General features: G+C 42.3%; 2 protein-coding genes across 5 annotated transcripts; both read left to right on the plus strand.

Annotated features, from left to right (window-relative positions):
* The first annotated feature begins 1,614 nt into the window (after positions 1 to 1,614).
* zbtb26 (zinc finger and BTB domain containing 26) lies at positions 1,615 to 7,132 on the plus strand. 4 transcript variants are annotated; one of them, XM_031584707.2, is made up of 3 exons: positions 1,615 to 3,765; positions 3,865 to 4,087; positions 5,525 to 7,132. In XM_031584707.2, exon 3 carries the CDS (start codon positions 5,546 to 5,548, stop codon positions 6,860 to 6,862), a length of 1,317 nt encoding a protein of 438 aa, XP_031440567.1. In that variant the 5' UTR covers positions 1,615 to 3,765; positions 3,865 to 4,087; positions 5,525 to 5,545; the 3' UTR covers positions 6,863 to 7,132. The 4 variants fall into 4 exon arrangements, with proteins under 4 accessions (XP_031440567.1, XP_031440566.1, XP_031440568.1 ...); XM_031584706.2 differs by having other exon boundaries at positions 1,615 to 1,747; positions 3,662 to 4,087; XM_031584708.2 differs by having other exon boundaries at positions 1,615 to 1,747.
* Positions 7,133 to 17,161: 10,029 nt separating this feature from the next.
* LOC116224723 (putative C-type lectin domain family 20 member A) lies at positions 17,162 to 20,027 on the plus strand. The gene is made up of 5 exons (XM_031585447.1): positions 17,162 to 17,261; positions 17,800 to 18,177; positions 18,386 to 18,730; positions 19,262 to 19,627; positions 20,020 to 20,027. The coding sequence occupies exons 1-5, from the start codon at positions 17,225 to 17,227 to the stop codon at positions 20,025 to 20,027; spliced, it is 1,134 nt and encodes a 377-aa protein (XP_031441307.1). The 5' UTR covers positions 17,162 to 17,224.
* The last annotated feature ends 2,844 nt before the right edge of the window (positions 20,028 to 22,871 follow it).

Below are 22,871 nucleotides of genomic sequence, written 5' to 3' on the forward strand. Positions count from 1 at the left end.
TTGGACAATATAAAATGTAATTAATTATTTTTTCGAAACTTGCATGCACCTAGTGCAGTACATTCTTAATTTCATTGGTTGAATGTTGCCCGGTTCTGTATCCCTCCTCCACTCCCTGAGATGCCCAGACATGCAAGAGACTTCCTAACAAACGTACGTAGTTCAAGCATTCTGGACTCTGTTACTGGAAGAAAAAGAATAGATATCTGGACACTCTTTTATTATAACTTGACAGAAAATAAAACACAACACACTGCAATAACAGAATAGAAACCATGTGGCTTCAAAATAGGTTGGAAGAACACAACAAACCTCAAGAGGCACCTGAAAGCGCACAACCCTGTAATTTATGCTACGGTAAATTATCTAGTAACTGTCAATGATTATGTTATGTGATGATGTTATTAACTACTTACTAACCGAGAGTTCGGTCATGCAGGGAAATATCAAACTTCAGCTTTGGCTTTAGTTAAAGCCTCAGTTTGATATTTCCCGGCATGACCGAACGGTCGAGGTTAGTAAGTTGTTTATTATATGGCATTTTTCGCTCCTTTCATTTTGTAAATGAAAAGAAATGGTAATTGCAAATAGAAAACATGTCGTTTTGTTGAGCTCTCAAGTCTTCTCACGACACAATGTGTTTCATGTGTTGCCTAGCAACCAATTACTTTTGATAGAAAATGGACAACAGGGCTTGGATAAAATGGCTTTAATTTACAGTAAAGTAACAACACAAGTGATTCAAACTATAGTTTCTAGTCTTCATCATCACTTTCAATAACAAATCTTCGCTTCTTCTGAATTTCCTCATGGCTGTTGATGTTTTCATTTTTGTCTGGATAGTAAAACTCAGACTGAACGCTTTCGCTCATTTTGAAAATGTCGTCAGAGGGCAATACGGATCCATATTGACCGGTGAGGAGGGCAATACGCGGCTGGCAAGACTTCTCATTAGCCAATCAGAACGCTCGTACTGTCGTTGCCATATAATAATAGTGTATATTAGCCAACGTTAAGTCAACTTCACTGGGGCAGTCGAGTGTATAGGGTGTCAGCTTGGATAGCTAACTAATAATCTTTGTGGAAGTCTAATATTTTTTTCAGTTTTTCTGGCTGAAGTAATACAAGTCTTTGTTTTAGAGTTTTAAGATTTAAGTCAGTTAGCTTTCTCACTTAACTTACCTGACAGAGCTGAACCCCCAATAAAATGTTGAAAAATGAAGTAATTCTTGTGTACATTGCTCATATAATGGGGGTATAATCTGGCCTGAGGGGTATGAATTGGCCTAGCCCCCCCCCCCCCACAACAAACTATTTTTTTCTTCTGTGGTCGTCATCTTACAACAGACACAAGGAAATATTTTTTCCTGAATTCAAGAGCGGTTATTATGCGTATTAGGCCGAATAAGACAGTCACACAATGACAGAACGGCAGTCACATAATGTAGGCTAAGCTAAGAAAACATAAAAACGTCGGTGTCCAAACACAGATTCGGCGCTCTCCATGAAGAAATGGTAGAGACAAGTGTCTCAAAGCTATGGACTATTGTTGGTCTGTTTATTTACACCAACCTGATAATGGTGTGGCTCCTTTAATCTCTGATTATGCTCCTCCTCTTCAGTTCTGTGTCGGTGCATACAATCTGCCATTTTAGAATTTGAACGCAGTGCAAATTCAAGTCGCATTGGTGTCAGAGTTTACATAATTGTAGTTTAACTGGAGGTTTATCATCGATAGATAAGAGAGGTAGGTTTTAGTTCATCTCGGTTTCCTTTTGCACAGAATCTTTTGTTAACGTGAAACGTATTTGTGGGGTTGAGGCATCCAAACTGACATAGGCTACCTAAACTGACCATACCCTAGTATACAACATAACTACATCGTGAATACGTTTTGAGCTACTTTAAAAATGAAAAATTAAAAGAAAATCTACTTGCTCGGCTGCTAATGATGTTCCTCACTAGTGTTATCACCGCTGCCTTAGATAGTGTGATTCGTAGTCATATTTTAGCCTTTGGTTAACAGACTCGGGAACTCTTCAATTGTTTGAAGTATACCGGCAATCAATTTTGTTAGATGAAATACACGTGAATATAGGTGAAGTTTAGATGGTGTTTGTTGCTTCATCGTCGCGGAGGTAGGACAAATAGGCTAACGTAACCAGAGATTGCACAATAGACTAGGCCTGGGGACAACAGAACCATATTATAGGATAAATAGTACTCTATAATAGCATTGGTCTAGCCTAATATGCGGCCTTTAAGTGCTATCGGAAATGTCTCAGGACTAATTACCACACACTTGGTATGTTGGACATAACAGCACGGTGTACATGCTAGCAACCTAGGAACACTTGGCTGGGGCTGACGCAGAATTTCATCGTCGCATTCGACCGTCGCATCACTTGACATTCCTGTTGCCTTTACGCTACTACATTCAAATGGCTTTATTGACATGACTGCATACAAGACAACATTGCCAAAGAATACTAACACAAACTACACAATCTAAATTAACATAAATAAATAAAATAAGCAGTAACAGTACATAGAGCATGCAGAACAAGAGGGTCTATGGAAGGTGGGTGAGTAACAGAATATAAACATATAACAAGTTAATTATTAATTAGTAAACATTAAGTATTAGTCATGTGGGACAGGGGGTTCACAGAGCTGTGGAGCTCATGGCAGGCTGCTACATATCTTCAGCAGTCCTCCCTCTCTCCCAGTAGAGCACAAGTGTCACTTAGATAAAGGAACTCTGGGAACATTTTTATTATTTTTGCAAAATATTGGTGTGGGCTTTGGCTTTGGTATTGGTTTCAGTGAGTTAGGACGTGCAGCTCTGTCTCCACTGTTCCCTGGTCCCAGTAAGAACACAGCCTCTCCTCTCTGGGTAGCCAGGTCTGTCTGTGCCAGCCTACTTGCACTGCCAGGTTGTGCTCACTCAGTCTGTGTTTAGTCAGTGTTCTCCTCAGTTATGTATCAGACACTGTGGTCAAGTAGGTTGCCACAGTGTGCTGTCTGTTCAGAGTTACATGTGTTTACTTTTTGTTCTGGGATTTTGTTAGTTTTGTCCAGTGATCTCTGTATTTTGTTTTCTTTCATCATAATTTGGTTGGGTCTAATTATCTGAGTGAATGAGTCTTTAGGCTGAGGTGGTGTAATGACCTGAGTGGTTGATGGTTCGCTCAGCCTTAGGACAAGCAGGCAGAGGGGACTCCTTTGTGGGTTCAACTCCTGGCATTATAGGGCTTTGTAGGAAAAAGAGAGTTGGTCACTTGTTTCAATATGATTCCAGAAATGTAGGGCTCATTTTTGAATATTTAACAGTATTGGTAAGATTTTGGCCTAATTCAGCTCTACATGCAGAGTTAGGAGCTTTTAACGGCACCTGGAGGACACTTTTGCAGAACTGTGTATGCAGGATTTCAACGGGATGTTTGTCCCATTTTGTCCAGTCTTGTTGTGTTTGTGTACCCCACACCTCGCTGCCATATTATGCAATGAGTTTGATGATTGATTTGAATATTTTGAGCCAGGTATTTATTGGTAGGGCAGTCTTTATTGGTCTTCTGATGATATAGAAAGCCCTTTTTGCTTTATCTCTTAATTTATTCACATTTCGTTTGTTCCTGTGTTTGAATTATCTTCTATTCAGGAGTTTCTTGGTGGTGTTCTGGAGACTCTCTATAAGTCTATACTATATACAAGTATTCAAACTCCTGTGCCTTTTGAGTTCCAGATTGTGACGATGATACAGAGGTACCACTTATTTCACCATAACTGATCATAATTAGATACAACCTATGAGTGGTTAAAGTAGTGATCTCCCTCTGGTTATAAAAAAGATCATTCTTTCAGGCGCAAGGTGATTCAAAGCTCAAACAAGGAAGTGTTTAGATGTCCACCTGAGCACCAATGAATCCATAAGAAGAAAGTGTATCTTGCATCACAGCATCCAGACAAAACTAAGCATCATAAGAAGACATTCAGTGGTGAGGGAGGTCTCTAGAATCCAGCCATCACCCTGAAAAACCCACAAAGTTCTGGAATAAGCTTCTGGAGGGCTGGAACAAGAGCACAGGTGATGATAGGAGTCTATCTTAAAAGCTCTCCGTAAAACTGCCCTCCACATTGAGAGATTGCTTAAGATGTGGGAGAGTGTTGTTTATGGTCAGAGCGTGTGGGCCAATCCTCAAAGAGCAATATGTGGCATCAATCTAACACTGTCCATGCTTCAAAAAAGACCTTCCCTGTAATGAAATATATAGCGTTGGTACCATAATGATGTCCTTCCCTGTAATGAAATATAGCGTTGGTAACATGATGCTGTCCTTCCCTGTAATGAAATATAGCGTTGGTAACATGATGCTGTCCTTCCCTGTAATGAAATATAGCGTTGGTAACATGATGCTGTCCTTCCCTGTAATGAAATATAGCGTTGGTAACATAATGCTGTCCTTCCCTGTAATGAAATATAGCGTTAGTAACATAATGCTGTGGGGATACGTCTCATCTGGAGAGTCTGGGACACGTTAGAATTGAATGACGAATGAATGGGAACACATTCTACACAAGATCTCAAGAGCACCTGTTGCAGTCTGCTGCAAAGCTAAGACTTGGTAGAGGGGTTCAGCAGGATAATTGCTCTTGGGCACGAGGCTAAAGAAACACTGGAGTGGCTCAAAAACAGTAAAGTGATTGTTCTAGAAAGGCCCAGTCAAAGCCTTGATCAAAATCCTACTGTGGATCTGTGGACCTATAGGCCAGGAGAGCCATCCCACCAACCTACATTATTTAGCCTATATACCAAGAAGAAAGGGAAAACGCTGAATTCATATTTTATTTAGCCTATATACCAAGAAGAATGGGAAAACGCTGAATTCATATTTTATTTAGCCTATATACCAAGAAGAATGAGAAAACGCTGCCCAAATATGTGCAAAGCTCATCTTCAAAAGACAGGGCGATTAATGTTAAGTGGCTGAATACTTTTTTATTTATTTATTTATTTAAAATGAATTCAGTCATTATTTGATTGAATAAAAATAGACTAATTTGTCTATTTTAGTAGACAAGTAACTTGTTTTGCTGTCAGAAGTACTAGAGCATTACTGTTTACAATGAAAATACTGCTGAGGAAAATATGCTCCACCATAAAATGGTGATGACTTTCAAGGGGGCTGAATACTTTTGCAAGACACTTTATATGAACCATGAAAGTCAGAAATGATTTTAAATGAAGGACTTTGGCTGAAGGTTAGGAGTCAGACCAACTTTGAATAAGGACTTCAAAATAGGTTTTACATTGAAGATCCATTTTTTGAATAGTAAAGTTCTAAGATTTAGGGAATTCTAAAATGTAATGTAAAATATTGTTTAAAGTAATTATGTTCCTCAGAAAACTAGTTGTGATAACAATGCAGTGCTTTGAATTGCTAGCATTGTAAATACCTTCACTTCTATAAATGTTTTTCTACTTTTCATTCTGAAAACTCATGATTCCTCTTTCTCCCTACAGGGACACATTTCAGGTTGAACCATGGCTGAGAAGCAGGTGATCCTCCAGTTCCGCTTTGCCAACTTTGGAGAGTCGATGTTACAGAAGATGGACGCCCTGCGCAGCCAAAGACGCTTTTGTGACGTACTGGTTCGCATTAATGATCTGGAGGTACCCGGTCACAAAGTGGTTTTTGCAGCAGGATCTCCCTTTCTCCGGGACCAGTTCTTCCTCCAGGACTCAGTAGAAATCCAGATCAGTACTTTGCAGGATGCAGAGGTAGGACAGAAGCTATTGCTGTCTTGCTACACAGGAACACTTGAGTTCCCAGAACTAGAGCTGGTCAATTACCTCACAGTGGCAAGCTTTCTCCAGATGGGTCACATTGTGGAGCAATGCACTCAGGCACTTAATAAATTCATTAAGCCACATCAGGTGAAGGACGATCAAATCGCACAGGAACCTTCTAGCGAAATTGGACCGTTTCTTCCCACAGTAGAGGCAGAACAAAATAAGATGGAGAACGAAGAGGTAGATGAAAGGGAGGAGGAGGATGACAATGCCATCATTCTAGATCACATGATGCCCCCATCAGCCACGAGGAAAAGACACAGCAACACTTCTGAAGAATGTGAAAACAGCCCTCTCGCCATCATAAAAGTGGAGTCAGTTAGCGATAAGGTGGCGGACAGCATGCGTCGTGATCTCATCTCCCAATCACCGACTCTTCATTCTCCTGAACCACAGCACTCCCTGATTAACTCCACTGTAGAAAGTCGTATTGGTGATTCAGAGACTCAAATGGTGCATCTTGCCGATTACCCTTCGAGTCCTGTCCCAGCAGGATCGTCCCGTGTTTGGGGGGGTCTACGCACCAGCGAGAAGGGCATCCAGTGGTACCACCAGTGCCCCAAGTGTTCTCGTGTCTTCCGCCAGCTGGAGAACTACGCCAACCACCTCAAGATGCACAAGCTGTTCATGTGCTTGCTCTGTGGCAAGACGTTCACTCAGAAGGGGAACCTTCACCGACACATGCGTGTCCACGCAGGGATTAAGCCATTTCAGTGTAAGATTTGTGGGAAGAACTTTACCCAGAAGTGCTCCCTGTTGGATCACCTCAACCTGCACAGTGGGGACAAGCCTCACCGCTGCAACTACTGTGAGATGGTCTTTGCACACAAACCAGTGCTCAGAAAGCACCTGAAGCAGGTACACGGCAAGAACAGCTTCGATAACGCCAACGAGGGCTGCATGCAGGAACTCGAGTTCAGCGGACTGCAGGAATCATCCAGCACAGACAACAAGATGGAGCAGTTAGTCTCAGAAACAAGACAATATGGAGTCACACTGCAACACTGATCAATTCAATTCAATTTTATTTATATAGCGCCATAACAATACAATTGTCTCTAGGCGCTTTGAGACACTGATCAATTGCTAAGAGTTTGTCACTTCACTTCCAAAGTCATCTATTTACAGGCATACTAATTACTGGTATGCCCTTGAAATGATGATCCAGTGTATTGAACAATAGGATTGGGAATTAAGAGTGTGGCAATGAGTACATCAGGAATGCTATGATAAGATTACGGACTTGTTGTCAATAAAGACTGCACTCTTTTTACTGTATTTTTTACACCAAGATGGTTCATTGTATAGTGTGTTCATTGTATAACAGTTCCAGAGTGTGATTTCCAGTGCTGTTTACCTACACAATATTATTTGGAGAATTAGCTTTCCCAATTCTGTTGCCTCTGAAGCTCAATTGCAGCCTTACTTACGAGACAGTCATAGACTCAGTCAATGTGGTCTTACCTATGAGAGTCATAGACTCAGTCAATGTGGTCTTACCTACGAGACGGTCATCGACTCAATGTGGTCTTAACTATGAGACGGTCATAGACTCAATGTGGTCTTAACTATGAGACAGTCATAGATTCAGTCAGTGTGGTCTTACCTATGAAACAGTCATAGACTCAGTCAGTGTGGTCTTACCTATAAAACAGGCATAGACTCAGTCAATGTGGTCTTACCTATGAAACAGTCATAGACTCAGTCAATGTGGTCTTACCTATGAGACAGTCATCGACTCAATGTGGTCTTACCTACGAGACAATCATAGACTCAATGTGGTCTTAACTATGAGACAGTCATCGACTCAATGTGGTCTTACCTACGAGACAGTCATAGACTCAGTCAATGTGGTCTTACCTATGAAACAGGCATAGACTCAATCAGTGTGGTGCATCCAGGGCCATTCTCGTCTATAGTACTGTCAGGCAAAGTCATTGCAAGTGATACGTTGCTACGCAAAACCTGAACATTTAAAGTTCTATTTGTGTGAAGAACTATTTTTTCTCAGTGGAAGCCACAAAATGGCAACAAAATGATTTTTAAGTTATTTTGGAGGATTGCCTTTAATGGTTTTGGCAAGTAACCATATAGTAAGTGTTGGGAAATGTATAGCTCAGGCTTCAACAGTCCCAGCATCCTCTCAGAGATATTTCACAAAACGGTATTTCTGCTGTTTATAATATGTATTTAGTAAAGGTGAAGTCCTTGATTATACTCCATTTTACTTTTCATTGAATTCAGCGAAATCCTCTAGCTGTGCATCCAGGGTGTGCATTAAAACAACTAGTGTTCATACTCAGCCCTGGCTCTGTAAAGTTGGAAACAAATACACTGTTCCAGCCAATCAACAACAGGGGATATACTGTTCCAGCCAATCAACAACAGGGGATACACTGTTCCAGCCAATCAACAACAGGGGATATACTGTTCCAGCCAATCAACAACAGGGGATATTCGTGCTCCAATGCACAGAAGGGAGGGGTGTATTTGATTGGCAACCTTTCACCAGGGTGAGGTGAGGACTGCACTTTTAAAGCAAGGAACATGGAATGTCATAACATTAAGATAATTCAGTGTTTTCATACTGTCTCCATTTTTGTGTGTATAACCCTTTGAGTTTCATGTGTCAATGTTGTGTACACACTAAGACTTCAATGCATAAAACAGGAAATCATGTGTACCTCTGTGCATGGTCACGCAAGGGCATTCACATTCTATTTGCTATTTGCAGATTGGCCACAACAAGAGCAACTAACGGTGATGCAAGCGGGCTAAATGCTCATTGAGGACAGAAGTTGCTTGTGCACGTATGGCTCCTTGTGTAAGCCTGATCCTGACAGGAGTTTCTTGTGCACGTATGGCTCCTTGTGTAAGCCTGATCCTGGCGTAACGTGTGGCTCCTTGTGTAAGCCTGATACTGACAGGAGTTTCTTGTGCACGTATGGCTCCTTGTGTAAGCCTGATCCTGGTGTAACGTGTGGCTCCTTGTGTAAGCCTGATACTGACAGGAGTTTCTTGTGCACGTATGGCTCCTTGTGTAAGCCTGATCCTGGCGTAACGTATTGCTCCTTGTGTAAGCCCGATACTGGCGTAACTGAACCATCATGCCATAGCTATCATGCCAACTGTATGGGAGGGAATCACCCGATTGACCTGATCAATGTGTATTAAACAGTATAGAGGCGATTATTAAAACACAGGCACCAAGAAAGGGGTGTTACCGTCTATTCAAATGGGCCATGGGTACAAAGCTCTTTGTCTCGACCGGGGGAGGGGGAGGTGAGAGTCTTGTCTCACCTCACTCCTCAGGTCAACCCAAAATACCTTCACCCAGGAATGTTTACATGCTAGTTAAATCCAAATAAAAGTAACAATTATAACTAGGTATAAGATACATTGAATTATTGACTATGGCATATTCTTATTAACTATACCGGTCCCTTCACAATGGATGAATTCCAGGTGTACCAACAACATGTACAAGATTTATTATCTGCAATCGCAATATTTTGGTAAAAAATCACAATTAGAGTATTTTCCCAAATCGTTCAGCCCTACTTGGGGCGGTATCAAGGTGATAGGCGTGGTTATCGGAGTCAGGTAAAAGAGGTTCAGCAACAAAAGAAGATAACTTGTTACTATGAAATAACATGCACGCTACAAAATAACTTTAACATATGCGATTTTTTTTTATCCTCTTTTTTTCCCAACAAAACGTAATGAATGATTTAAATATGACCAACACAATATTAGATACATTTAGTGTAAAATATTCGTTCCCACATTTTACATTTAAGCAATAAGGTACGAGAGGCAGTACTGTATCGTCAATAATGTACTGTTCAAGGGTGTTGTTAGGCCCGAAGCGAAGTGGAGGGCCGGCAAACCCTTGCACAGTACATTATTGACGATACAGTACTGCCTCGAGTACCTTATTGCTTTTATAATACGGTTGCCAGCAACATTATAAATAGTAACTACATAGTAAGCTGCCTTTCAGCACAAAGTAGTTGTAATAGCCACCAAACGTTGTGTATCGCATTTCAGTAGCCTAGACTCTAGAGAAAATAGTCCCCGAATGTGTGGCTGTTGCTATGCAACAGACAAACAGCATTGGGGACATCACGTTTGTTAGCCTATACCAGTGGTTCCCAACCTTGGGGTCATGGAATTGAAATGGGAATTGAAATATTATAAAAATAAAAACACCACACACAATTCAAAACAACCCCTCATGAAAAAAATCGAATTCAAATAAAATGCGGGCACTCTGCATATCTTGATTCACACGACCACACATATCAACATAAACATAAACATAACATCAAACATAAACTAGCTAGCAAGAAAATCAGAGCGAGAGAAATACAATTAAGAAAATGGAAAGATTTCTTGACCCACGCGAGTCGACAACATCTTCAAGTGAAACTCAGAAGCAGACACCAAAAAGACAGCGAAAATATGATGAAACCTTCCTTCAGTATGGATTTACTAGCATAACTGAAAACAACGAGGAGAACTGTCTACTGTCTCGTTGTTTTTGTAACAATGACAAATAAAGTACTTTAAACTTGAACTTTGAACTTTGAACAACGAGGAGAAGCCTAAATGTCTGCTGTGTAGTAATGTCCTGTCTACCGAGAGCATGAAACCCAACAAGCTCAAAAGACATTTTGAGACAACACATAAAGAATATGTGGGAAAACCAAAATCTTTCTTGATAGAACGCAACAGGGGCTGCATTCGCGAGTGGCGGTGGAGGAATTCTGGTTTGGCGCAAGAGAAGAGTACCCAGAGATCTCACAGTGTGCTTTAAAACTGTTGGTTCCTTTTGGAAGCACATATTTGTGTGAAGCCGGATTTAGTGCTATTGTGTGCATGAAATGAAAGTACCGTTCGCAACTGGATGTAACGGCAGAGATGAGATGCACTCTGTCTACTCTACACTCTCCTGAGCAAGCTAAAGTGGTAATAGCTAATGAGCTGTTTACGGTCACAATCCACAGAAAGTAAAAAATGCTCGGGATATGTTGTGCTGTTGGATGCGACAACAGTCGCCAAAGAAAACCTAGATATACAATTGATACAATCGTAAATAATTGTGTCTTATCAGAGCTAAACTCTCCTGAGCAAGCTATCGATAGGCTATTTGTAGGATCATGAATCATGTAACTGGGTGTTTAAGAATAGCATGTCTACTAACAAGCAGTAACCAGCAGGTGCTTGGTAACCCATAGCAACCAGCAGGATGTGGAACGGTGACGTGTGACATCACTACTAGAACCTGATTATTGAAACATTAGCAGGTAAACTTTACTAGAGGATTGATAACCAGCCAGCATTGCCTCAAAGCTTAAATCTTGCAGCCAGACAAAGATTTCTATAATTTGAAGCATGTGTTTTGTGTTATTTTGTAAACAACATGCCAGGATGGTTAGTATGTTTGTTAACAAACTTTAGTTTAGATGTATTAACTTCGCAGACAGCATGCAGCAAAGCTACTTATACATTTTCATCAGTATGTGAGTTTTCTGGGCATCAAGCCCATGATCTCGGTGTTGTTAGCACCTTGCCCTACTAGTGACTAGTTCTACATCTCCCTCCATGTCTCTCCCTCCCTCCACCCCCTCACACACACAGTACACAGGGGCATAAATCAGTGTAGGGTACATAGGGGCATAAATCGGCCTAAAGCCTTACCTACAGCTTAGCTTCTACACAGATGCATAAATGGTCCTTAGGCCTTACCTACAGCATAGCTTCTAAGCAGAAGCATACATCGGCCTTAAGTTCTAACTATGCAAAGTACCCTGTGCCCTCTTTCACAACAATCACACCCAACAATTTTAAAGGAACATTATGTAACAATTTTACCTTAAAATAAACAACAGTTTCAAAATCATTTTGGTGGTACACTGACTTGTAATATGGAGTATGGCAGCAAGCCTGGTATGTCTGGTATTGCAGTATTGAACACACACACACACACAGAAAACACACACACACACACATTCTTTATAACACGACTGTGAAACGACTTCCCCCCAGTGTCTCCGTCAGCGTACCATCTCACATTTGGTGGCAGCGGTGGGATGGTACGCTGACGGAGACACTGGGGGGCAGAAGGAGCTGCAGCCGGAGCTGGAGCCGGAAGCTGGGTGGCCGACTTGTCCCGCCACTGGGTGGCGAGACTCCAGAAGGGGAGGGAAATGTGAAAAGGTGAAGTCCCTCCACCTTCTCACTGTGGTCCAGGAGGGAAGAAGGACTGGACTCCCATAACTAAATGGTTGGGTACGGATTCCCCCACCCCTGTGGAGGGGTCCAATTACCTTTTAATTGGACCAATTGGGCCTTATTTAAGGGGCACCTCATTGTTTCATGGAGGAGGACAGACTGAACATGCTGGATGGAGCTTGGACAAGGTACTAGACAAAACCTGAATGCTCAGAAGTGTACCTTGTCTAGTATAGGCTTTAGTGTGTTCAGTTTGCCTGGTAGAATGGGGTTGCGAACACACGGCGCAGGAGACAATGGCTTCCTTAAAAATAGCTGTATTTATTTACAAAAGGTTTTTTTTAAAACCCCAAAACATACGAACACAAACTGAACACACTAAAGCCTATACTAGACAAGGTACACCTCTGAGCATTCAGGTTTCTCACGATTGGGCCTTCTCACAACGACTTCATTTATTTAACATTCAAGCAACAATCTACAATGGAAAAAGGCCCCAAAATAATGAATACAACACTTTTTAGATTAGATTACACACTCACACACACACACACACACACACACAGACACACACACACACACACAAATACACACACACACACACTCACTCTCTCACACACACACAGAAACACACTCACACACAGATGCAGAAATAGAAAGATGGTGATAGAAAGATAGGTGATGGTTACCTGTGATGGTTAAGTAGGTCGTATTGTGATAGATCATGTGGTCCCACAGTAGATTGTCTCGTTTCTCTGATGGTTGACAGTGACATTGTGACAGTGAATACTAAGGATGGAGACTGGAGCTGACTGGTTGGTTTGTCTCAGCCAAGTGATCAATGTGAATCCTGTCTCTTTTATAGAAATGTGTGAGCAGTTCAACTGGACCGACTGACCCTCACGCACCACCACTGAGTTGAACATGGAGAACACAGCCACCAGCACACCTGACACACACACACACACACACACACACACACACACACACACATTCTGTATTTGTACAAACTGTGTCCTGTCTGCCAGAGAGTGGGCAAACCACTGATGCACAGTGCCACAGACTCCGATGCCAGTCAGACAATCCATGAGGAGCTGATGGGATATGGTATCAAAGGTGGCACTGAGGTCAGGGTAGAGAGTAGACCAGGATCGGCTGCATGGAGGAGGTCGTTGGTGATCTTAACTAGGGTTTTCATTGCTGTGTTTCAGGCGAAATCCGGATTGGAATGGCTCAAAGAGTTTATTGTTTAATTTGTTTATTGATTATTTGAGATTACTGTGCTGTGTGATCATTGAACTTCCTAATTTCAAGTCCCCTCTTATTTTATGTATTGTTTAGAGTAGCTATTAGTAAGCCTAAATTAGTTTGTAAGGTGTATTTTAGGTAGTTCATTTGTTATTTGGTTGGTGAGTTATAATTTTGGCCCAGGCAACAGACTTGGAGTCAGAAAATGATATGAAATCTGAACTCTAACCATTATGACATCATCACTTGTATTGTCTATTGCCGTAGCAATGATGATGATGATGATGACGATGATGACAGGGCTTTTGTGTACAATGCTCATTTGGGATAGGATCTCACACACACACACACACACACCATTACTGTACTTTTAGATCTACAGGTAAAGCTTTGAAAGCACAAACTTTTAAAAGCAAACCCTTTCCAGGGCCTTTTTTCCTACAGTTACCTTTTCTTTCACACGCACGTCTGATAAACACACAACACAAACATATGCTTTGTAGATGCCCTAGCACTAATTTGCTAGATTATACCCATCAGGATTAGGCAAATAGGAGAAGAGGAACTGTTAGCATCTTCACTTCCAGAGGCCCAAGGAAGCAGCTGTCTCAGGAGAGGACCCTGCCAAAGCATGCCCTCCCATTTGGAATGCCCCCCCTATCTAAAAGAACCTCATGGGCTCAGTGCACCACTCAGACAGACATGCTAGAGGCTCTTTCTCCATGCAGGCTGTTTGTTTTATACGCCAAATGTATATACCGCCATAGCCGTTAGTTTCCTGTGCATTAAATGTTGAATTGTTTTTGTTTTTTTAAATGAAACTCGTTAAACATTTATGATTTGACTGGGCTTCAGATGAGCTTATTTTCTGGTGGCGGTTGATCCTGAATGAGTTTCGGTGTGGTGTGGCAACAGCGTGCTGCCTCACCCCACAGCCCTACAGCTTGCACTGTGAGGTTGGCAGCTTGAAAGGGAACCTTGGATGGGATCAGGGCCCTGCCTGTGTCTGTCTGCCTGGGTTTTGTCTGGGTCTTAACTCAGTGATCTTCAGTGAAATCAGACAATCTTTCAGCTGTGTCCTGTATCCAGATGCAAACAGGCCAGAGGAAGGCAGACATCTTCATGTGGAGATTTGAAAGAGGGAGTTACAAACACACCATTCACTTCAGAGTTGTTTAGAGTTTGGGTCATCTCTTTATGCAAAAATCGAAAGTTAATTTTAGGTCTGTTTTGCAGGTATCATGAAGTGATTTGCAATGCAAAACCTCTGACGCAAACAACATCAGGGTGGCTTATTCTAGTTCCTGCAGAGCCTGAGGGCCATGACCCTGACACCTGTCAAGTCAGCCTCTGATGCTAGAGTTAAGAATGTTCACCCTTGGTTAGAGTTAAGAATGTTCACCCTTGGTTAGAGTTAAGAATGTTCACCCTGGGTTAGAGTTAAGAATGTTCACCCTTGGTTAAAGTTAAGAATGTTTACCCTAGGTTACGGTGCAAACCCATGACAGCGTAACCACACGCATACACAGACCCAAACCTAGGATGACTGTGTTTTGGGTAAAATGTCCACATACACATCTTTGACAGCTATTGGCTAAAACTCTGTTTTAAATACACAGACATATTTTGTCCTATCTTTATATTTCCTTGCCCATCTCACTAGAGGATTTCTAAAGAGCCTTATCTCATTTCTGTCACAACAGGCTCTTTGTACAGAACTCTTTTCAAACGCCTTTGGCCATTAGGGAGGGAGGATTTTTTTGCATAAAGAAAAACACCTGAACAGAGGTGTCCTTCTCTCCGAGACATCCACCTGCACCAGAAGGGGTGACAACAGAGGAGCAACTCCAGAGCTGTCTGACAGGTAAGACCCAGTTAATTCATGTTCATCCTAATGCAATCGCACCTGTGAAGAAAGTGATGTTAAATAACTACAAACTCATAAGGAATTGTTAACCATGCTTAACCTTGCCGCTCCACACACACACACTCCAAATATTCCAATATCCGTGGTTGCAGTTTTTATAACTGTATATAGTAATTAACATAGTAAAACATTGACAATCTTAACCAAGTGGGCATACACAATACAGTTTATTTATTTACATATTACACAGTATGGACATAAATAAAAACACAAAATGTAATGTACACACCGACATACCCACACAGAAGGGAAGATAAAAGATAAACAGGAAACAAATCATACTTGATTGAGTCTTACAAAAGTATTTTTATCAAGATGTATGGGTGTTGTATGGGATAGTGACATCAAGTTCTGCTGAAAAGAGTCAAGGGCTTTTCCAAGGTTTGACTCTATCTGTTCACCCTATCGCTTCATTAAGAGTGTCCTCCTGTGGCAAAGGGAGAGAGCACTCAGTCCACCCAGCCTTCAACCCGGATCTACAGGACAACAAACCTGCACTTTAATAGCAATGCTGAAGAGTCAGGCTCGTTAGTATGGTAGTCAGAACACACACTCACACTCACACAAACACACACACACACACACACACACACACACACACACTCACACTTACACTTACACTTACACAAACACTCACACTCACACTTACACACACACTCACACGCACAGTGGCAGAAATGACATGAGTGAGTGAGAGTTTGGATGTTAGATGTCTGTCAGTCATCATGACTCTGAACATGTCAGATTTCGTCAATCCGAATCCAAAACAATCTGTGATAAGACTATGGACAACTCTCTTTGGACCAGATTCAACTTGAGAATTGTCTTGTCAGATTTGAACAATTATATGTCTTTGAATGTGGAGTGTCATTTGACTCACTTAAAAGTCTGTTTCCATTTAATTTTTTCAAAATATTGCTTTGTGAACTCATTTGAAAAACCACCTCATGTGAGTGTAAACATTTGACCAGTTGGCAGTTGCCCATTTCAAATTGCGCATGACAGCTTGATTTTTATCTGATATGTTGCCCAACCTATGACTGTTGGCCGTGAAAGCAACAGAGGGTTTTCGAGAAAACCACCTGAATGATCGTGTGTGTGCGTGTATGTGTGTGCGTGCGTGTGTGTGTGTGTGAGTGTGTGTGTGTGTGTGTGTGTGTGTGAGTGTGTGTGTGTGAGTGAGCTAACTAGCACAACCCATGGTTGGATTGCATGGGTGGAGCAACACCACATTTGTCAGTAACACCAAACGCTGTGTGTGTGAGTGTGTGTAAGTGTGTGTGACGTGTGTCAGACATACCAAACACTGTGTGTGTGTGTGTTTGATTGAGTGTGTGTGTGTGTGTGTGTGAGAGAGTGTGTGTGTGAGTGAGTGTTTGGGTGTGTGTGTGTATGAGTGTATGTGTGTGTGAGTGGGCAGCACGGTGGCTCAGTGGTTAGCACTGTCGCCTCACAGCAAGAAGGCCCTGGCTTCGCATCCCGGTCCTTCCTGGTCGTTCCAGGTCCTTTCTGTGTGGAGTTTGCATGTTCTCCCCGTGCCTGCGTGGGTTTACTCCGGGTACTCCGGTTTCCCCCACCATCATAAAGACACGCATTGCATCGTATGAATTTGAATGAATGTTGGTGGTAGTCGGAGGGGCCGTTGGCGCTGATTGGCAGCCACGCTTCTGTCAGTCTGCCCCCCCAGGGCAGCAGCTGTGGCTACTGATGTAGCTTACCACCACCACCGGTATGACTGTGTGTGTATGACTAGACTGGACTCTGTAAAGCGACTTCGGGTATATAGAGAAGCGCTATATAAAATTGAATTGATTGAGTGAGTGTGAATGTGTATGTGTGTGTGACGTGTGTCAGAAACACCAAACGCTGTGTTTTACTTTGTTTATTTCCCTCACTGTGTGACGTGTGCCAGTATCTCCAGCGTCTCTAAATGATCTTCTCTCTTCAGGCCCTCAGTGATGACTCTGCTTCTCATTACCACACTGCTGTTCTCAGGTCAGTCTGCTCTTGACGTGTGTGTGTGTGTGTGTGTGTGTGTGTGTGTTCATTTGTATTTGTACTTATATGTGTACTATATGTGTGCGTGTTCATGTATGCTTATCGACAGGCCCAGTTGTCTGTGAGTGTGTGTGGACGTGTTCATTCTCCATGTGTGTGGATCTGTGTGTATTCAGATGTTTGTGTGTTTGTGTGTGTGTGTGTGTGTGTGTGTGTGTGTGTATGTGTGTGTGTGTGTGTGTGTGTGTGTAGTCCTCCCTCCTGTCAAGTCTGTGACTCTCCTCCTCTCCTCTCAGATCTGTGCAGTCTCTCCTCCTCTCCTCTCAGGTCTATGCAGTCTCTCCTCCTCTCCTCTCCTCTCCTATCCGGTCTGTGCAGTCTCTCCTCCTGTCCTCTCTTCTCCTCTCAGATCTGTGCAGTCACCCCTCCTCTCCTCCTCTCCTCTCCTCTCCTATCCGGTCTGTGCAGTCTCTCCTCCTGTCCTCTCCTATCCTCTCAGGTCTGTGCAGTCACTCCTCCTCTCCTCTCCTTTCAGGTCTGTGCAGTCTTTCCTCCTGTGTGCCACGTCAGTTCCATGTGGTGAAGGAGGCAAAGAACTGGACAGAAGCTCAGCGCTACTGCAGAGAGGAGTTCACTGACCTCGCCACCATAGACAACATGAGGGAGATGGAGATGTTAAACAGCACAATGAATGAAGCAGGTGCTGCACATGCTTGGATTGGGCTGAAGCATGGAAGCAGTCCTAAGTGGCAGTGGTCCTTGGCTGACAGGGACAGAGAGAATGAGGAAAAGTTCAGGAAGTGGAACTCAGGCCTGCCACAAGGAACTAATAAGAACTGCACTGTGATGAAAGGAAATGGGAAATGGCACAGTAGGAGTTGTGGTGCCGACAGTGCCTTCATCTGCTATGATGGTGAGAAGCCTTCTTACTCACTCACTCTTGAATACAGGCAGCTAAACTATGCAAGTAAACAAATCAGTTGGTTATGACCTCATTAACTCTTACCTTAGACGGTGCAGGTCTCCCTGTCAGTTTGTTGTGTCTTCATGTGCACTCACATTAGTTGAGACTGTAAAGCTGTGCTGTTTCTCAGTTAACCATGACACATGCGTTACCACAGGGGGAAACTCCACACATCCCTATGTGCTGGTTGTTACTCTTAATAAGAACTGGGCAAATGCTCAGAATTACTGCAGAGAGAACCACACAGACCTGGCCAGTGTGAGGAACGAGGCAGAGAATGAGAAGATAAGGAAGGTCCTAGGGTCTACCCACGAGGCCTGGATTGGCCTGTTCAGGGATGCCTGGGAGTGGTCAGACGGCAGCACCTCCTCATTCCGCCACTGGGCAGCTAGAGAACCCAATTATGGCGTGAGTGTGGATGGTTTCTGCACTCAAATGCATTCCAGTGGTCAGTGGAACGATGTAGGCTGTGAGCATGATTCAAACCTAATTTGCTATGAGGGTAAGTCACCAAGGCACGCTTTTCTTCTACTTCATGGGAATTTAGTCACAAACAACAGCGTGATCACAATCAGATGTGATGGTGACCTAAAGATGGTTGAGTGAGCCTAGTGGACTTACTGTCTGCTATCTCAGAGCCTAGTGGACTTAGTCTTGCTGGTGTTACTATCTCTTGGTGGTGTAACTATCTTCTGTTTTCTTCTGTTACTATCTCTCAATGGTGTTCCTATCTGTTAATTGTGTTCCTATCTCTTAATTGTGTTACTATCTCTCAATGGTGTTCCTATCTGTTAATTGTGTTCCTATCTCTTAATTGTGTTACTATCTCTCAATGGTGTTCCTATCTGTTAATTGTGTTCCAATCACTGAATGGTGTTACTATCGGTTATGGTGTTACTATCTGTTAATGGCCTTACTATCTCTTTGTGAATCTGGTCACTTTGCACATTATGCAGATAAAATGAGGATCTTAGGAGGACTCCAGAACTGGACATGGGGATCTGTATCTTTCTCCTGTATCTTTTCTCTTCAGATAAACTGGCTCTGGTTCTGGTTCGTCAGAATAAGACCTGGAAAGAGGCGCTGCAGTACTGCAGAGAGCACCATGTGGACCTGGTGTCTGTGACCTCCGAGCGGATCCAGCGCTGGGTGAGGGGGCGGGCTAAAGGAGCCTCCAGTTCTCACGTGTGGCTGGGCCTGCGCCACTCCTGCAACTTGGGCTTCTGGTTCTGGGTCAACGGAGAGACGGTCTGCTACAGCAACTTGGGCCCAGGGGAAAAGACAAAGCCGAACTGCCAGAGTGCCGGGGTGGGGGCAGTGAAGTCTGGAGGAGACGGGGAGGGAGAGTGGGTCATGCGTCCAGAGACCGAGGAACACAACTTCATCTGCACCACTGAGGGTGAGTTCACTTCATCTCACTATTGACATGAGTGTATGTGTGTGTATCTGTTTCATCTCACTATGGACATGAGTGTGTGTGTGTGTGTGTGTGTGTGTGTCTAATTCATCTCACTATGGACATGAGTGTGTGTGTGTGTGTGTGTGTGTGTGTGTCTAATTCATCTCACTATGGACATGAGTGTGTGTGTGTGTGTCTAATTCATCCCACTATGGACATGAGTGTGTGTGTGTATCTGTTTAATCTCACTATGGACATTGGAAGATGTGGAGCCGTGTGTGTGTGTGTGTGTGTGTGTGTGTGTGTGTGTGTGTGTGTGTGTGTGTGTGTGTTTGTGTGTGTGATTAACTTTTTAACCCCATCCTCTTCTGTGTGTTCATGTCCTCTTACAGATCAGTAGGACTGGATCCTCCTCTGCCCAGAGCCTCCAAACGCGTCTCACTGTGAACATGGTGTGTGTGTGCGTGCGTGCGTGCGTGCGTGCGTGAGTGTGTGTGTGTGTGTGTGAGAACCTCCAAACCCCTCACTATGTGTGTGTGTGTGAGAGAGAGCCTCCAAACCCCTTTCATTTGTCACAATGTATATTCACTCACCTTACATTTATAAACATTAAATGTACAGTAACTACATTGCAGTAACTTACCTATCCTGCAGTAAATCTAATAAATATATAATCTTTTTTCTGTATTCAGGTTAAAATGCATTCTGTGTTTTGGGGATTTTAGGCAAAGTCATGATTGACCGTCATTTTCAAAAGAGATTGTGAATCTCTTAATGTAACTGTGTGTAGAGTAGTCTTACCCCTGTTCTGTCATTCTGAACTGAATTACAGTTGCTTTTGTTCTCAAACTGAATTACACCTGTGTGCCTTTGATATATGATCACAAACCTTTTCTATCCTAAGTCAAATGTACTTATTTTATCCACATATTAATTAAATAAAGATCCTTCTGATCACCATGACTGTGGTCTGTGAACTTATTGGACACACACCAACTTTTGGTCAAAGGTAGTGCTGAATTCAATTACTTTTCCTACTCCCGTGCAGTGTTGGGAGTAACGCGTCACAAAGTAACGCATTACTGTAATTCCACTACTTTTCGCGGTAACGAGCATGTAACGAAGTTTTTTTTTTAAATCAAGTAATGCAGTTACAATTACTGAAATTGAAATTAGTTTGTTACTTGCGTTACTCTCTTTTGTGAACAATGAACACTTGGAGACAAGAAGACAAGATAGGCCTACTTTAGCTGCTTCTGATCTGACGTCGCAGGACCATGGTGGCGCAAACAGATACACCAATCGAATCAATCAATGAGCATTAAACCACATCATGGCCGACAGTGCGGATAGAATGAGCTTTCTCTCCTGGAAGTATGGACATTACTTTTCGCTCGTCGAAATTAAAGACAAAAATGTAGTGGTGAGTTGTAAATTATGTGCAGACAAAGAAGCTATCCACATCGAAGAGTAGCAATTCAAATCTTATGAAGCACCTGTTGAAACAACCCGCTTCGACAAAGCTAGTAGCGAAAGACCCCAGCCCTGCGGATGCTGAAGACGCCACTCCATGCAAACAACCAAGGCTAGACTTTACACGGTCTGCAGTGCAGCCGATAAGCCAGGTAGAGCTGAATAAATTGATTGCTAGGTACTGTATGTTGTCGATGACATGCATTCTCTGTCAACTGTCGAGTCAGTAAATTAGCTAATAAGCAAAATACCAGTGATAAATGGAGGCTAGGGGCAAATGTGCAGGAAGACGTTTTCCAGCTATTTAGACAGAGAATATGCGAAAATGCAGGTCGGGCTAAAAAAAAAAAACATTTGAGGGTTTACAACATGTCTCTACCACAGCAGACATCTGGACTGCTTACAATAAAAGCCTTCTAGGTGTAACTGCACACTGGATTAATCCGAACAACATGCTACGTGGGAAGTTAGCCCATATTGTTAGCCCCTTTTAACGTTTGTTGAGAATCTCATCTCTTATCTCTATTTAGCTTTGCCTTATGAGCAAATACCATTGTGTTATACCAATCACTTTTATTTCATTGGGCCTAATGTGGTAAAAAACACTGTTAACTGACTGAGACAGTTATTTTGTATTAAGTTAAGTTTTAAAAGGGACTTTTGTACTATTGCTTGATTTGAAGGCCTGTTGCCCTGTTTATTACAATAAATAGGTCTAAAAAATCTTTATTGTGTTTGACTGTTCAGTACTGTTCATATTCATTACATTTAAAAAGCAGACATAAAAGTAACTTAAAAGTTACTTTCCCTAGTAACTAATTACTTTTGATATACAGTAACTGGTGAAGTAATTCAATTACCTTTAAAAGAAGTAACTAGTAACTGTAACTAATTACTCATTTTCAGTAACTTGCCCAACACTGCTCCCGTGACATCTGTGATCCTTTCTTACCACGAGTGAACTGGGTCATGAAAAGAGATGCTCTGATGTTTGCTTATCCAGAAATACATTTAGCATGTATCTGTAGTTTACCCAGTGCATGGTGTGTGGATTATCTAATGTGGCAAGAGTGCAGAAGTGTAGGTTTGATTGATGACATTCTTCCACTGTCCAGTAACGATGAGTGGGATTGCATGTGTGCCACTTCCTTAGTTTGTCTTGTGGAACTACCACGCAAGAGTCAGACTTAACACGATATAAAACTCAAACTTTACAGCCAGTTCAAGTGAATTTCAGGGCTAGTTTTGCTATTTGTTTTTTTGATTTTGACATAGGCCTAGAGCTTCATAAAGAAATATTATTTAAGTTGCATGGTTTCAATACGTCGCGCTCACAAACACACACACACACACACACAAATACAGAACAATGTCATGTGACAAAATAACAGTAAATCAGATGATAAATGTGTTTTCCCTTCTGTGTTGATTTATCTGCCCAGTAGATGTCTGTTATTAATCATGAAGCTTCCCGTCTACTGTATGCTCATGTGCCACGGCCGTGTAATCTATCATTTGCAGGGCAATGGCTAGCGATCCTCTTCTGCTGAACAATCACACTTCGCAAATGTATTTCTAGTTTCTAAATAATGTCCTTAGCATATTATATTTCAAACATCAGCAGCTTAACAGACGTCCTGGTTGGCTACTAGAAGGCTCTCAAGGTGAAAATGTACTTATGTTACGCACTGGTAACATCTATACAAATGTTTAGGGTTGGTGAAAATGACAAGTATAAATGAGTAAAGACCGCCTGAAACCTGTTGAGCAA

Source organism: Clupea harengus, chromosome 18, assembly GCF_900700415.2.
Source record: "Clupea harengus chromosome 18, Ch_v2.0.2, whole genome shotgun sequence".
Taxonomy (NCBI): Eukaryota; Metazoa; Chordata; class Actinopteri; order Clupeiformes; family Clupeidae; genus Clupea; species Clupea harengus.

Bases quoted from the DNA above. Each gene is read 5' to 3' on its own strand.
- LOC116224723 (XM_031585447.1), top strand. From the start codon at position 17,225: ATGACTCTGCTTCTCATTACCACACTGCTGTTCTCAG. The intron at 17,262-17,799 runs GTCAGTCTGCTC...CTCTCCTTTCAG, and splicing joins TACCACACTGCTGTTCTCAG to GTCTGTGCAGTCTTTCCTCC. The intron at 18,731-19,261 runs GTAAGTCACCAA...TTTTCTCTTCAG, and splicing joins AAACCTAATTTGCTATGAGG to ATAAACTGGCTCTGGTTCTG.
- zbtb26 (XM_031584707.2), top strand. From the start codon at position 5,546: ATGGCTGAGAAGCAGGTGATCCTCCAGTTCCGCTTTGCCAACTTTGGA.